General features: G+C 53.4%; 1 protein-coding gene across 1 annotated transcript in view; it reads left to right on the top strand.

Annotated features, from left to right (window-relative positions):
- Positions 1–16,272, top strand: part of NMNAT2 (nicotinamide nucleotide adenylyltransferase 2) — a 106,143-nt gene that overhangs the window by 73,400 nt on the left and 16,471 nt on the right. Inside the window, exons 2-8 of the mRNA XM_024551543.3 lie at positions 2,713–2,801; positions 3,634–3,701; positions 6,200–6,278; positions 8,476–8,602; positions 10,130–10,210; positions 11,382–11,426; positions 15,415–15,491. Of these exons, the coding sequence (XP_024407311.1) occupies positions 2,713–2,801; positions 3,634–3,701; positions 6,200–6,278; positions 8,476–8,602; positions 10,130–10,210; positions 11,382–11,426; positions 15,415–15,491 (566 nt within the window). The remainder of the gene's footprint in view (positions 1–2,712; positions 2,802–3,633; positions 3,702–6,199; positions 6,279–8,475; positions 8,603–10,129; positions 10,211–11,381; positions 11,427–15,414; positions 15,492–16,272) is intronic.

Here is a 16,272-nt window from a genome sequence, read left to right on the forward strand (position 1 = left end):
CCTTCTCTGCCCACTCCCATCCCTAACTCTTGGCAAGCACTAGTGTGCACAGTTTCTCAGAATGCTGTGTAAATGGAATCATGCATACGCAGCCTTTTGAGACTGGCTTTTTTTCGCTCAATGATGACCTGGAGATTCGCCCCAACTGTTGCATGTGCCATTAGTTTCTTCACTGAATTGGTCTTGCATCTCCGTCAACATTCGTGGGCCGTTCTGGTGTGGGGCTGTTTCTAGATTGTTGTATTTCATTGATCTCTGTGTCTGTCTCTCTGCCAATACCTCACAGTCTTGATTACCATAGCTCTATAGTGAGGTTTATAATTTGGATCCATTGATTTTCCCACTTTATTCTTTTTTTCGAAAAGGTTTTAACTAGATTAGTTCCTTTACCTTTCATATAAATTTTAGAATTATTTTACACCAACAAGTCTTTCTGGGATTTGGATAGGAAGTGCATTAAATCTATGTACTAACTTTGGGGAGAATTAATATCTTTACAATGTGCGCCTTCTAATTCACGAGCACATTATATCTCTACATTTATTCAGATCTTTGATTTCTATCATCCGCATTTTGTAGTTTTTAATGTACGAGTTCTGCATATGTTTTATATATTCATACCCAAGTATTCATTCGCTTGAGTGTTTATAAGCGGTCTGGTGTTTGTATTTTCAGTTTCCACATGTTTTTGTAATTACTCTTCTTACATTGATCTTACGAACTTACTGAACTCAATTATTAGTTCTAGGAGTTTACTTGTAGATTTCTTGGGATTTCATGCCATATGCAAATAGAGACAGCTTCTTTTTCCTTTCAGATTTCTATGTCTTTAATTTCTTGTTTTTGCTTTATTGAGCTAGCTGCAACTCTGAGTACTACGTGGAATGGCTGTGATGAGGACGGACGTGCCTGCCTCGTTGCTGACCTTGGGAAGAAAGCATTTAGTCTTTCACTGCACAGTATGATGTTTGCTGTAGGTTTTCATAAAGGGGGTTTTTTAATTGTATTTTCTCCCCATCGCCATTTAGTCCCCTTATGCCCCCTCCCCCAACAATCACCACACTGTTGCTCACGTCCCCCTTGTCTTTCTCTGCCTGGCTTATTTCACTGAGCATAGTGTTCTCCAGGTCCATCCACACTGTCACAAAAGGTAAAATTTTCTTCTTTTGTACGGCCGAGTTGTATTCCATCGTGTAAATATCCCACAGTTGTCATCCATCAGTAGATGAGAGTTTGTTCTTTATCACGCCGAGGAAGTTCCTTTCTATCCCTGGTTTTCTGAGTTTTTATTGTGGGGAAGGAAAAGATGTCCTCTACTCTTCTAGGTTCTGAGCCCCAAACTCAACAAGGACAGAGTTCCTTTGTTTGGGACCTTGAACTATGTATCTCTTCATCTGGCTGTTGATTCTTATCCTTAAAATCTTTTGTAATAAGTCAATAGTCTAGTGAATAAATGGTTCCTCGAGTTTGAGCCACTCTAGCAAATTAATCGAACTGAAGGGGGAGGTTTTCAGAACCATAGAACTCTACAACACAGAGAGTGAGCCTTAATGTAAATGTGGCCTATAAATAACAATGTGTCAACAGGAGCCTGTGAAGTGTAACAAATGCACCTTGCACAGTAATGCACGATGATAATAATAATAGGGGCGGCAGTCTGGGTGTGAGCGTAGGGGGATAAGAGGTGAAGGGCTAAGTATACAGAACTCCACATACTATCTGCTCAAATACGTGATAAATCTAAAACTGTGCTAAGAAAATCAAGTCTATTCATTATTTTAAAAACTCTAAGAGATTTCACGTTAAAAGACAAAAAAAAAAAAGGCAAAAGTGATGAGAATTTTTTTAAGTTCTAAGAGAACAAGCCAGGCCACCCTGGAACCTTGCCTATAAACTGCCCAGCCAGCCTTGCCTCCCAAGTCCAGGTTCACCTACAGAATCCCTCGCCTGTAAGATAAATCCGTGCCTCATTTCTGCAGCAGTACCAGCTCAGGCCCTGTGGGAGTTGTGCAACGAACCCCCTTAGAAGGATGAGAACCAAAATTTTCATCCCTTTCCTAGGTTACTGAATTTTCTCATGAAAAGGACACTGAGCGTGGCGGGCCAGTTTGAAAAAGCAACATAACAAATTCCTTCCTAAGGAAAAAAACCTTTTTTTTTTTTTTTCCTTCTCTGGCTGAACTTCCCTCAACTGACTATAATGATGGTTTTTTGATCTGATTGGTAATTCTCCCTAATTATTCAGAAGCCTCTTTAAATTGGTTTCGGTGGTTTTTTCTCTTCTGAGTAACTAGATGAGGCAATCAGCTCACCTTTCATAATGTAAGAAGGCTCCTTGCTCTTCTTTTTGAAAAAAATTATCCCTGCACTTTAGAATTTCCGCCAGTGATCACAGGAGCAAATTTCAGTCTGTTGCTCTAAATGGCTTTTAGTGAGGGGCCTGTGTTGAATCCCTGTAACTACACTGGCTCATCCAGCAAGAACCTTTAAAACTGGGTTAACCCCCTTGAGTCTGAAATCCTTTGGCTCTGGGGGCTGACATCTGGCTCCATAACCTTTTGAATCCCCCACCTTTGCTTTGAAAGTAGGCACTTTCTATTTAAACGACAAGAAGAAAAATAAACCTTTTAGAGCTGAATGAATTGATTTCAATGATCACCTAGAATTCACACCTTTCCTCTTTCTAAAGTGTGGTTTTCTTCTCTTAATTAGAAAGAGCCAGAGATTATCTGCACAAAACCGGAAGGTTTATCGTGATTGGCGGGATCATCTCTCCTGTTCACGACTCGTATGGAAAGCAGGTGGGTTCCTCCTTTGCCCCTTCCCGCCCCCACCCTGCTTTCCTGCCCCCATCCTCCCTTCCTGCCCCATGGCTCCTCTGGCCAAACTGCCCCACTGCCATTTCTGCTCTGATTCCTGGAAAAGCAAAGTGTTTGGTAGCAGGCATCCTGCTACCCATCCCTGGACCACAGTCAGACCTGAGCTACGGGTATTGGGCAACAGCTGGGAGGAACAGCTGCCCACAACCAGGCAGCGGCTCCCAGTGCCAGGCTCAGTCCAAACTCATTAAAAGAGAAGCAGGCCCACCCACTGAGGGCCAAGCGCGCTTGGCATGGATGCCAAGTTAGTGGCTGGTTATAGGCTAGGCAAGTCTTTCCTGGGGTTTTAGGGAGAAAAAGAAAGGCATACACATTTTATAACCTGATTTAAAATGTATTTCCCTGCCCCTCCCTCCTTGCCACATGTCTTAGAAAACCTAGAAGCCCTCCCAGTCATTCTCCCTCCTCCCCATACAACTTGGTGGGCTCCAGGGGAGGTCGCCTAAGCACCAGAGTGAGCTGTGAGACGAGGCAGCATCTACCGAGTTGAGTCTCGCCTCCCTGCTGGGCACACTGGCTGCTCCACTGGCGTGGGGGGCGCACCTAGGGGTCCTGATGTGGGTGGTCTACTCCACCTGCCCTTTATTCTTTTTCTGTCCTCTCTGACCCTCCACGCCCATCTGTATGGCTGGTGGACAAGGAAAGGGGGCACACCCTCATTCCCTGACACCACCGAAAAATGGCCGCACTTTTGTAAAGGGTTGGTTCGGGATGGCTTCTCGGACCTCCCCACGATCACTCTGCTGCTTCCCAGGGCCTCGTGTCCAGCCGGCATCGCCTCGTCATGTGTCAGCTGGCCGTCCAGAATTCCGATTGGATCAGGTAGGGCTGGTCTGATGACACCAGAGGCAGGGGGCCCTGGGACCCGCTGGGGCGGAGGGTGGGGGGGTTGGGGGGGTGGGGAGGGTGGAGAAGGAAGGTGGGTCCTGGTGTGGGTGGGAGGCCAGGGGAGATAGTAACCCCGTTAAAAACAAAAATTCAGTTGAGGAGACTTAAAGATCAAACTGGCTTTGTTCAAAGATTCATGCACCAGGCAGCATCCCTAAATTTAGCAAGTGGAAAGGAGCTCCGAGTTGCTGCACAAAGTGGAAAACTTTTGTACAGGAGGAGGCTGCTGGGTGAAGTGCCTCTCAGTGGTGCCGACCAGATGGACTGGCTAAGATGACATCCCTGGGAAAGGCCGCCATTGCTGTTGGGTTAGGGATTAAGTCTTTGGTTGGTGACATGAGCTTAGCACAAGCGACTCCATTTGGGGCCTGCTGTCTCTGTTTTTAGCAGCCCCATGCCAGCAACAGTTGCGTAGCCCTTCAGAGTGTCCCAACTGATAACTAGATTTTGTAACCAAGCTCGGGGCCCGTGAAACGAAAGAGAGTGTTTTTCGTGTTTCACCTTCTCTGACACAATTGGATCCGGGAATGTTCTTGGATCTTTCAAAAACATCACTGGGGTTTGGGTGAGGCACGGCCAGGAAATGCGAAATGCTTCCCTGCTTTCATATCCGCTCAGGTCCGTGAACTCTCCCTCCCTTCCAGGGCAAGTTGCCTGGCCTGGGCTATTTCCTGTTCCCTAACTCTTGAGTCCCTAGGGCCCCGCGTTGACTTGGGGGCAGAGATGGGGGGGCTAGCACATGCTGCCCCCCCCCGCCCCCCCCCCCCCCCCCCCCGCCACAGTCCGCTACAAGGGCAGACACTGTTACCCACGAGCCTGCCATGTAATTAAAGCAACCTTCTGCTAATTATGCTAATTACACTCCCCAACATTCCTACAGTTATAATTTGCATGAGTAGATGCCGTTTGTTAAAAATAATGGCACACCATTTGTACTGTAATTTCCACCCCTTACCCCCCTGTGGAAAAACAAGCAGCACCTAGAGGGTCCCTGAAGGCAGGAAATTGAAAGGAAACTGACCTTGGAATGAGGGACGCAGAGGTGGTGGCGGAGAAGGTGGGGTGGGCACAGATGAAAGCCCTGAAGGGAGGGGACGATGATAATTAAATATTGATCCCTGCCGATTGTGCACAGGGATTTGTGTGAGAGGCACATGCCCTCGGTAGGCCTTCTCCTCCCCACCCCCCCGACCCCGACCCCTGAGATATAGGTTAGGTAGAGAGGGACCTGCCTTTTCTCCCATGAGACCCAGAGAATTCAAGGGGCTTGAGAGTGAACTGCACAGCTGCGGCTGAGTCAGGAACAGAATCGAAGCCTCTTAACATTGTAACTCCTAATCCGCAGGGGGAAGCGGGGTCCAGTGGGGGAAATACTGGGCAAGAGGCTGTTACTGCTTGGATGTGATTAGAAGATTCTAAATTGATTCCCTCATTCGCTCAACAAATATTGATCAAGCACTTCCTGCCTGCCCTGTACTGCGCCGGGCACTTGGAAAGTCAGAATTCTGAACTGAGTTCACTAGGGAGGCTCAGAGCTAGTTCTAGAGATGGGGGCTGGGCATGGCAGGGCCCCTGGCCATGGGGAGCCTGTTTAGTCAGATCAGGGTTCTGTCCATGTGGGGAGTGGGAGCTGGGCAGCGATCTGGGGGGAACCAGGCTCAGGGCAGGCTGACTGGCTGAGAGTTTTCACTTGGTGAGATCGCCTGTCTGAGAACTTGGGTGTGTTTGCATGGTGGGAGGTGGGCAGGGAATGCTCAGCTGCTAAGAAAATGTTGCTAAATATCCCGATTTAGCAGCTCATTAAGTTTGTAATTAAGGCCGAGCGCTGCATCAGTCCAGGCTGGAGCCCCGCTCACTCTCACCCTGGTGTGCAGGAGGGGTTGGCTGGCAGTCTATGGGTGTGCGCCTTCCGATCGGACTGCCAGTCTGCGCAGGGAGGCACATGGGGCACATTCCCAGCTCAGGGAACGGCAGCCACCCCTTGATGAGAGCTTCACTCCCACAGTCCTATTAGGCCCCGAGGAGAACTCCCATTTTGCAGACAAGGGTAAGAGTAAGACCCAGTACTAAGCACTTCACGTATAACACTCATCAGGCCTCTCTAATCTCCCCACAAGAAAGTAACTGCTGTGGGCCCCACTTTACAGATGGGGAGAGGGAGCCCTGAAGGATCCCATCGCTTCCCCAAGGCCCTGCTGTGGGCAGTTCCGGGGCTGCCTCTCTGCACGTCGGCCCGAGCTGTCCACCTCTCCTTTCCCAGGGGGACACCTCGGCTCAGGGAGGTGTGTCAAGCCTGTGTTTTATCTGATTTGAGATCTAAGTGCACAGCACAGCCAGCCTGCTAAGCTCCCTGAGCTGCGGTCTTTGAGGGAGCCCATGAGAAATGAGTGAGAGGCTAGGAACCAAGAGAAACCCCTCTCCGACTCTGCCAGGGTGGACCCGTGGGAATGCTACCAGGACACCTGGCAGACGACCTGCAGCGTGCTGGAGCACCACCGGGACCTCATGAAGGTGAGCTGGGCCACTCGGGGGGCGACCGGCTGAGCTTTGTCTTAACAGACGTGCAGCCCTGGGGCTCCAGACCCTCCCGGGCATCAAGCACCAGGCACTGACTAGCAGGCTGACGCTGCATCTGCTCCGTTTTTCCCCCGTGGAATGGAAGAAAACCATGTGCCTTCCCTCCACACCCCGAGTCTTTTCAGGTCCCCTTGAAAGCACCGACGTAGGTGGCACCTGACTGCTCCTCTCTGCTGGTCAGTGACGAAAGGCACCCCATTTACTGTCTCAGGGTGTATCCGCCAGGATAGGCTAAGAGACGCGTGGCAACAAGCAGCCTTAAAGTCTCAGTGGCCTCACACAAATGCACTTCTCACAGGACATGTCGGCTGGTGTCAGCTGGGGTCAGCTGGGGTCAGCTGGGGACCTGTGCTCCTGAGAGCCACCCAGGAGCCTCAGGTGTCCAGGCAGAAGGGAGGAATCAGGGACCCTGCAGGCACGCTGAGCCCCGGCTGTGCCAGCCATGAAGCCTGACACTGTTTTGCTGTCTAAGCTCCTGGGCCACCCCACCCCTCCCTCTCTTGCTCATGCCCAGAGGGTCTGGGCCAGGGAGGCCAGGAGCCCCAGCTGTTGCAGTGATGGGCAGAGACTGACTGGCAGGGACTGTAGGTCTTGATGTCCCCCTGCCTTGGAGCAAGGGCGTGGGGCTGCCTCCTAACAATGTTTGCGCTCCCCGTCCTGGCACCAGGCTAGTGTTTTTGGCATGGAGAGTAGACCTGTCGGAGAGACAAGCACAGGCCTATGAAGTGAGTCAAGGCCATGTTTGGAAAGGCCTCTGAGACTGTGAGAGCCCCCAGAGAGCTGACGAGGGCAGATCGGGGCAGGCGGCCAGCCCCTTCCTTCTTCTCCGGCATAGAACTAAGGACACATGTGGCAAGAGGAAGGAACTTCTCAGCCACCAGACCAGTGATTAAGTGGGACTGTGGCGTTTTCCTACCTGGAAGTGACATAATATTAAAAAGGAGGCAGACTGCGCCTTCCACTGCACCAGCCTTGGCTGGGCTGAGGAGACACCGTGGTGCCCGGCCAGGCTCCCACATGTGCTGGATGTGGCCGTGACTTCCTCCTGTCAGGAGCCTTCCAAAAGGGACAGTCACCCACAAGACAAACGCCTGTCCTTCCACAGCTCAGGACTCACGTGCTGCTCTGCCTGTGGTGTGGCCTGTGGGAGAGGCGTCTTCGAAGGGTCACCCCAGTCCTGGAGTTGGGTGTCCTCTGGCTTTGGGACTCAGTAACCCAGAAAGGGCCATGGGTCAGGGGGTGGGATGCTGGCTGTCAGGGAAGGAACCTGGAATTAGCCATGGCTCTTGTGAAGCTAAACACATTGAAAATTCATCCTTCGTTTCTGTTGCCCAATAGCCCCTGACCCCTCACTGTGCACAAGGTGGGTGCTTCCGGGTTCGCTGTGACGAATGCTGCATTACCTGCTGTCCTCTGCGGCACTAGACAGAAGCAGAGGCCAGATAACAGGGACGATGGTTCACACACACGGAATTTCTGCCCAGCTCTGGAGTGTGTATTCGCACTGGGGAGCAGTGCCCAGACCCCCGCCCCCCTCTTCCCGGAAGGCAAACACATCCTGCCCTGCCTGGCACTGCCCTCTGACTTGGCCTCTCTGCCCCGGAGGGGCGGCAGGTGGTGGGAGTGCCTGGTGTTTACATGACCTTTCCCAAGCTTACATGGCCCTGGTGCAGACACGACCTCCTGTGAGCCCCGTGAAGCAGATGGGGAGGGCAGGTATGCGTGTTGCCCAGAAGGTTACATCGGCTACTGTGTACCCAGTTCCTGCCACGTGCCAGACACTCTAAAGACACTTTGTGTATCCTCACTCGTGCAATCCCTGCACAACCTGGAAATGTTGCTTCCCTATGCTAGACTCTTGAGCTGGGGTTCAAGAGAAGTTAACTATCCAAGGTCATGCAGAGCTCAAACTTGAACCAAGGTCTGTGCAACGTCACATCCTGTGCTTTTGCCTCGGAGCTGCCCTGCCTCCTGCTAGCCTGCTGTGCCACACAGCACAGCTGTGTCTAGAGACTACCCCAGGGCTCCTCACCACAATGGACAGCACATGAGCCTTTGGAGGTGACTGGGAAACGCTTTTCCTAAGTCACCTGGCTAATGGCACTGACTCTGCACTTCTCTCTTTCCCCAGCGGGTGACTGGCTGCATCCTCTCCAATGTCAACACACCCTCCATGACACCCGTGATCGGACAGCCCCAAAATGACAACCCCCAGCCTATTTACCAGAACAACAATGTGCCCACCAAGCCCACGGCAGGTAGGGGCACGCCGGTGTGCAGCGGCTGTTCTCCAACCTCAGAATCGCCCAGAGGCCTGGTTAGCATCCGGGTCGCTTGGTGCCACCACCGCAGAACTGGGTTCAGTAGGTCTGGGAGCGGGAGGAGAATTTGCATTTTTAATTAGGTGATGCCAAAGCTCTGGTCTCTGTACTGACAACCCTTAATATAGAAGACCAGAGAGAAATAGTCACGATTAGAGAGAAACAGAGAGGCTGATAGAGACAAGGGGGGTGGTGCGCATTCTTCTTTTGTGTTTAAATGTAAATATAACCACCTCAACTGGAAATGAAAGAGAAGAGGGGGCATTTTTCTCTGCCCCCTCCATGGGGGCTGAGGACATTGCCCAAGCTCAAAGCAAGGACCAGGAGTCAAACCCAGGCAGTCTGCATCCAGAATTCCACACTCATACCTGTGTCTCCAGGGACCGGCAGCTGGGGGCCCTCCACACTCACCGAACACCCAGCACTTTATGCCCACATGGTGCTTTACACAGGTTCTCACTTAATGCAGTGATTTTGACATAGAGATACTATGTTCTCATTGACATGAGATTCAGAGAAGGTTAGTGATTTGACTAAGAACACACAGCTCAAATGTAGAAGAGCCAGAATTCGTATTTAGGACTTTCTGATTCCAACACCTTATGTTCTTTCTAATATTTTCTTCCAGACCAATTGCAAGAGATAGATGCTAGTGTTGCCTTTCAAGCCCAGACCCCATAAGCTATTGTGTCATTGGTCTATGACACAGAGGGAAGAGCCAGAATTTCATAGTTTACATACAGCTGTGTGGTGTGGGGGGAGGGGGGCTGAGAAAGAAATTTCTGGGTTAAAGCCCGGAGAGCTTATTGGAAACCAGATACCTCTCCACCAACATGAGGTGTCTGATTGTCCTGCAGACCACCTGCATGGGAAGGAATGCCTTAGCCCAGCAGAAATGATCCCAAATGAGTTCTTCGCCACAGGCCCAGCCCCCGTTGATCGGGCTGGGCTGCTCATGTTTGGTGATGGGTAAATGCTTGCGATATTAAGAAACTTGCAAGCAAACAGCCCATATGCCCTTGAAACGCACCCTGTGACCCAGCTGGTGTTACACAGACATAGCAGCACAACACGTATTTGGAAAAATGGGGGAAAATACATGATATCCCAGTACGTCAGCAGTGGTTTCCTCTAGGGGCGGGATAATGGGTGCTTTTTATATTTCCTCTTCCTATATCTTCCTCCTCTGTATTTTCCAGTTGTTCCACCACAGAGTAAACATGACCAGAGAATAGGCTCCAGTCTGTGGCTCAAAACGCTTGTGCCTTGGACTATGACAGAAGGAAGTTTTGCTGTCATATTTCTGTTCTTTCTCTCCACTCCCCTTTCACCACCCACCGCCCCCCACCTCCACCCCCTCCGGTGCACCCTTGTTGTTCACAGCGGCCCAGCGCTGGGCTGACTGCGTGTAAGTCGTGAGTGGTTCTCTCCCCCTGTCCCTGTGTGTCTTGCTCTCTTCCCTAGCCAAGATCTTGGGGAAGGTGGGAGAAAGCCTAAGCCGGATCTGCTGTGTCCGCCCGCCCGTGGAGCGCTTCACCTTTGTGGGTAAGGAGCAGGGACCTTCTTGCCCATCCTGCCTCTCTTCTCCCGCTCCTCCCTTCGTGCATTCAGCCAGTACCCCCAGCCCCAGCCCCTGCTAGGGGATGACTGTTTAGAGAGTGATGATTTTGAGGAAGCAGAGGCTACTGGTCTGTGCTAGTGGGACTTGTTATGGGGGCCCAGAGGGCGTGACCCACCTGGCCTGGGCTGCCTAAGAGATCCCACCTGATGATGGGTGATGTGTTCATTCTCCACCCCCCACGGGATGCGGCTACAGGCGTAAGAGTGTCCAGGAGGCCCAGGATCTTCCCTTGGGTCCTTCTGGCTCGGGCAGTGCCTGTACTCCTGGTGACAAGCTAAGAACACACACGCTCTTTCCCTCATGCCCTCTGGGTTGGAGCGGCTCCCCCGTGGGCTCAGCATGGGTAAGACTGTCTGAGTCCCCAGGGCTCTTTCACGGTCCCCAACTTCAACTTTGCAGAAGAGCTGAAGGTCTAGACCTCTTTCCTCTGACTCTTTGGGGCTGACTTCTGCCATGGCTGAGATTTCCAATTTTAGGCATCTTGAGAAGGAACTAAGAGGGATAATTGAGGAGGAAGGGAGGCAGGGGACCCAAATGGCCTCTCTGTGGCTTTGGGCACATGGTGCACCCCCGTGCAGACCTTGCACACTCATGAGCATGTGTCACAGGCTCTGGCGTTCACATCTTCCTCGGGCTCTTGCTGCATTCTGCCACATGGAAAATCTCCAGCACCCAGGTTTGCTTGGTCTTTGAACCAGGTAACCCCTAAGGAGAAAGGGTCAGCTCCTTGTGACTCAGACCTGCCTCCCTAGGTTTTGGGGACGTTGCGCTTCCCTAAAATACGGAAAGAAACAGAAGGTGCTCGGCATGAACGTGTGTGTGTGTTCGTCACTGCCTCCCTGGCGAGACTGTCGAATTCTGACAGTCCCAGAAATGTGACGTCTGCCCAGAGCCACGGAGATGCTCGCTCTATTTTAGGCTGGACCGCGGCATGCGGCGGCATCCTTTCACTCTACACAGGTGGCTCCTGTGCAGGGAGGCGAGCACACCCCCTCCTCCCACCTGCCCCACCTCCTCCAAGAAGCCTGGGTGGACTGCGTGTTGGGTACCAAGAAGTGGGGACCCTAATGCTTCTGCGTTCCCCTCTCCTCCTAGATGAGAACGCCAACCTGGGCACAGTGATGCGGTACGAGGAGATCGGTGAGTGGGGACGGAAAAGCTGGGGCATAGGGAGCCATCTGCCTCCACCCCCGGGGCAAAGTGGGGGAAGGGAGAGGCTTGAAAACCCTGGCTCATCTTTGCTACTGAGTGTACTCCCAGCAGAGTTCCAAGCTAGGACCAAAGTCTCAGGGGTCCCCCTGCACACCTCCCAACTGCACTCGCTCCAGTTCCCAGGAGTTGGCCTGGGCACCTTAGCACTTTTCCCTCTGGCCAAAGCCCTCATCCAAAAGACATGGAAGTTGAGCCTCAGTGCCAGGCAGACGGACCCTTCTTCTGCCCACAATGCCGCACTGGAGGCAGCAGCCCTTTGGGTGATGAGGAGCAGAGGGGGACCCGAAAGCCGCCTCCACGTCCTCCCTGAAGCCTGGGGCTGAGGCTAAGGCATCTGCTGCCCACGTGAGGCCATGGGGGTTCAAGGCCAGTGCAGGTGGAGGGCGGTCACATGGAGCTGTCAGATGGGAAGGAGCCTACCCACCTGAGGGAGGAAGCTGAGTCCTGGCTGACCCTGCGGAGCAAACTGGAAAAAGTGAGATCTTTCCAAGGTTCCAGAATGGCTGAGAGTGGGGAGCAGAGATATCTGAAGCTGGGGACAGAGCAGACAGATGCCAGAACAAACTGGAGTTGTGCAGATGCCAGGTGACCAGGAGGGTCCATGGCACCTGAACGCCTGGATCTCCAGGACGAGGGCAGCCCAGTGTCCAGCAGGCATGCTCAGTCTTAAAGGTCCGGCTGCAGAGACACTGCAGGTCTCCCCCACCCGACGGTCCTCTGGCTGGCCTGGAGGCCACGGCTCCGGTGTGACCCCGGGGGGTGGGCTGATCTCGAGCATCAGGTTCTCCCAGGAGGCCCAGCAGATGCGGCATCGTTTCCAGGGGCTTCTCTGGGGCGCACCTGACTCAGCTCTTACTGGATTGCCAGAACCTGTCGTAAGAGTTTCAGGAATTTTGTGAGCCGGTTGTTTAATGCAGCCAACACAAAAAATCAAATTATATTAAGTAACAGTTAAATAAATTGTATTAAAAACAAAAGTAATGAATACTCAAAACTCTCCACTTCCTAGCTCTTTTACTATATTTTAACATCCTTTATTTCCCAGCACATCACTGTCTGAAGGCCCCAGAAGCGGCACCCAGCTTTCTGGTCGCTCCCAAAAGCAGGCCCGACCATTCAGCTCCAGGTTCCACAGCCCCCAAACACCCAAAAGGCCAGGACGGGCGCGAAAGCCCTGCACCCACTTCCCCGAGCCGCCACACCTGGCGGGGCGGGGAGGCCATCTTGACCAGCAATGCTCAGCGCAGTATTCCGACGTATAGTCTCCTCGTTCCGTGTCCCAGGAAGAAATTACTGTGGCCCAGCTCCAGCTGTGACCTTGTTTCCCTCCCCAGCACCCAGGCCCAGGCACCCTGCCTGGGGAGTTCCCCTTCCTGCTCCAGTGGGGTGTGCTGTGTGCCAGCGCTCACTGCAGCCTTGGGAGGGGCAGGGCCGTCTGAGCCCCGTCGTGCTTACTCTTCTTTCAGAGAAAGGAAAGCCAGGTGGCCACAGGCATCAGGATGGATCCCTGGCCTGGCCCAGGTGGCGGCCACCTCTGTGTGGGGTTGGAGCTGGGAAGGGCCGCAGGGCCTGGCCTTCACATAGCACAGATTCCTGGGCAGGGAGTGTGCCTGGAGAGCACTGGTCTGGCTGCTGGTCCTGGATCCCTGGCTGGGGTGAAAGGGGGAAGTGGCCGGGAGCTGCCCTGCCTCCAGACCTCTGGGTTCTGAAGCCCTCTGGCTCGCATGTTCCCTTTCTGCAATCCCCTTGTACGCTTCACAGGAAGGAAAAAGCCTGCTTGTTCAGTTAGCATCTGTGGCTCCACGTTTTTAACCAGGTGACTGCTCCTCCGGGAGTTGCCCCAGACCAAAGGCTTTGTGGGCCGGAAAGGGCAGCATTAACCTCGAGCAATAAACTGGGAGAGTCACTGCTGTCCTCTAGTGGCCAAACGTGGGATCCCAAGCCCTGTGAGGGCCTCTGGTCTGGGACACACACATCTGCTCTGGTCCTGCAAGAGAAGGTGGAGGCCCCACTCCTTAGCTTTCTATGTTCTGGCTCAAAAAAACAATAATCCAGCATGATGCTCAAGTGGGAAAGTGAGCCTCTGGCTGAGGAATGGAAAAGAGACTCATTTCCACGGCTGTAGAGCAAGCAGGGTTCCTCACCAGGACCGCTGACATTTGGGTAATTCCGGGGGTGGGGGGGCGCTGCCCCGTGCCGTGGAGAAAGTCGAGCAGCATCGCTGCTCTCTGCGCACGAGATGCCAGTAGCCCGCCTCTCTCCCCAGTCTTGACAACCCACGGCGTCTCCAGACACTGCCAAGTTCTGGAGACAAAGTTGCCCCCAGTTGCGAACCACAGGTGTAGAGAGAGCTGAGGGCCAGCACATCCTCTGCACCCGGCCACTTAACTGAACTCTTGGGTGACTGGAGTTACAGAAAACTGACTTGGAATCTGGGTGGCTCCTAGTGGGGGTGGGGGAGCAACAAGACCCCGGAAGTGAGCCTGGTCTGGCTCCTGTAAGCCATAGGAAGGCTGGTTCCCCTCCGCAGGTGGGGATTGGGCCAGCCATCCCAAGGCTCCGCATGGAGGGAGGGAGGCTTTGTGGACCAGGGCCATGAAAGGGACGGCCGTGACAGAGAGCCCAGCGAGCCCAGGCTGCCCAGAGGCGCAGACAGCCTGCCTGCAGGGCCTTGGTGGTCAACTTGTCTGTGCTCCGCTTGCTCATACTTCCTGAGCACCTGCTGTGTGCGGTCACTCTGGCCGGCCCTGGGGACACAAAGGTAAATTCAGGTCCCTGCGCGTAAACAGAGCATCAGGCTACAGCGTGACATGGGGAGTAAAGGAGAGGAGGGGTGGCAGGCCTGTGAGGAATGAGGGCCCCAGTGCTCCATGGGGCTCCCTGAGGGTGTGTCATCAGCCCCAGCCACCCTGCCTTCCGCTAAACCGTCTGGAGACTCTGCAGCCAGGACAGGCTCATGATCTGAGAGTCCTTGTCAGGTCCCTGAGCTAGCTGCAGTGTCTAAGGCCATCTCAGCCTCAGCATCCGGGGTGGCAATGTCTCTGGAAGGCTCAGAGCAGGACTGTGTCACTATTTCAAGTGTGATGCCCACAGGCGCGACGGCCTCTTGACAGAGGGCCTGGGACTGACCACACCACCCCGAGTCACATTCTGGCCAGCCGAGGTCTCTCGCCTGTGGCTCGGTGAATCCCAGGATCCTTGTTTCCCCATTGCTCAGCTTTAACGAGCGAGTCAGTCTGCCGCCTGTTTTAAACCACGATGGGCCTCCCTGGGCTCATTCAGAGCGAGCGTAATGAGGGAAGAAACACAACCGATGAGAGGGAAGTGTGCCTGGGAGTCAGACAAGGAGGTGCTCAGCATCGCTTCTCAGGCCCTTAGCTGAGGACAGTGGTCGTGTAAGGCGAGGGTATCTGATGAACCCGCTGCTGCCTGGACACACTCAGTGTCCCCCCACGCCCCCATCGTGTGGGCATCTGTGATGGGAGACAAACCCAGACAATGCATAGCAGCCGAGGGGCAAAGGCCACCGAGACTCAACTTGGATATGAAGCAACAGACAGAGGCCCTTATATGATAGACAAGGCACGTAGCTGGCTCAGTCTCTGTTAGAGGGGTGGGCCAGCCTGGTTTAGCATGGAAAGACCCCCACCCCCAGAAACCCCTCAGTACCAGGCAAATCAGACTCTCCCTGAAGGAGCAATCCCTCCCCTGGGAGATGGTGTGGCCTGTAAGCAAGCCTGGAGAGAAGCAAGCAAAGGTTTCTGCACTGCACATACCGCGGTGCAGGGGTGCCTGGAGGCTGGGGTCTGGACCCCCACATGTGGGCAGCTTCTGGGGGCCCCAGGAAAGAAGGCCGGAGTCACATGCTTCCCACGTCTTCGCTTACTCCCTTTGCAAACTTTGTCGCCCTCCTCAGAGCTGCGGATCTTGCTGCTGTGTGGCAGTGACCTGCTGGAGTCCTTCTGCATCCCAGGGCTCTGGAACGAGGCAGATGTGAGTAACGAGGTACCACGCCACACACGCTGGCGTGGGGGGAGGGCGGGAGGGGCGCTTGATTTTGACCTCTGGTCTTCCCTCTCCCCATCCTGAGTCTCCCCTCTCCTGTGAGGTCCTGGGAGGGCAATCTCTCCACATCTCTAGGAAGAAACTTTTCTCACCTACTCTCAAGCTGGGTCTTGTCCTGATTTTCGCACTCTCTTCCTCCTGCTTGCTCCTGTAAAGCCCTTGGGGAGAAAGCAATCTGAGTCATAGAGTACCTTCTCCAAGTCCTGCTGGGATGGGGGGCGTGCGTGTCCTCCCAAGGGCTGCGTGGTAGGTGAGGAGGCAGGGGGTTTTAAAGCCTTCACCCTTTTGAATGGGGTTTTGTTTTCCTTTGATTCCTTTTGAAGAGGTAGTAAATACCATCCTAGAATTCCCTCAGCAGGAGAATGGGGTCAAGAGGGGAGACATTAAAGGCAAAAGGTCAGCAGGATCATTATGGCAATTGACGTGGAACAGAGGCAACCAGGAAGTTTAACTTAATGTCCCTCAGAGGCCCAGTGGACATCTTTCCTTACCAGACCTGACAGGGACGGTCTGAAGCCAGTTAATTCACGAGCTACTCGAGCTTCACATGTAGATTCATTCCTGTTCTTTCATGAATTCATTCACCTGGCGGCCGGAGCTGCTGCTCCGGGCCCAGAGCCCTAAGTGAGCGGGAGCCCAGGGTGGTCGTTCCAGCCCCAGGGCTCTGTATTACCTTGCTGTGTGACTCTGAGAATCACGCAACAGTTCC

Source organism: Desmodus rotundus, chromosome 12 (assembly GCF_022682495.2).
Source record: "Desmodus rotundus isolate HL8 chromosome 12, HLdesRot8A.1, whole genome shotgun sequence".
NCBI lineage: Eukaryota > Metazoa > Chordata > Mammalia > Chiroptera > Phyllostomidae > Desmodus > Desmodus rotundus.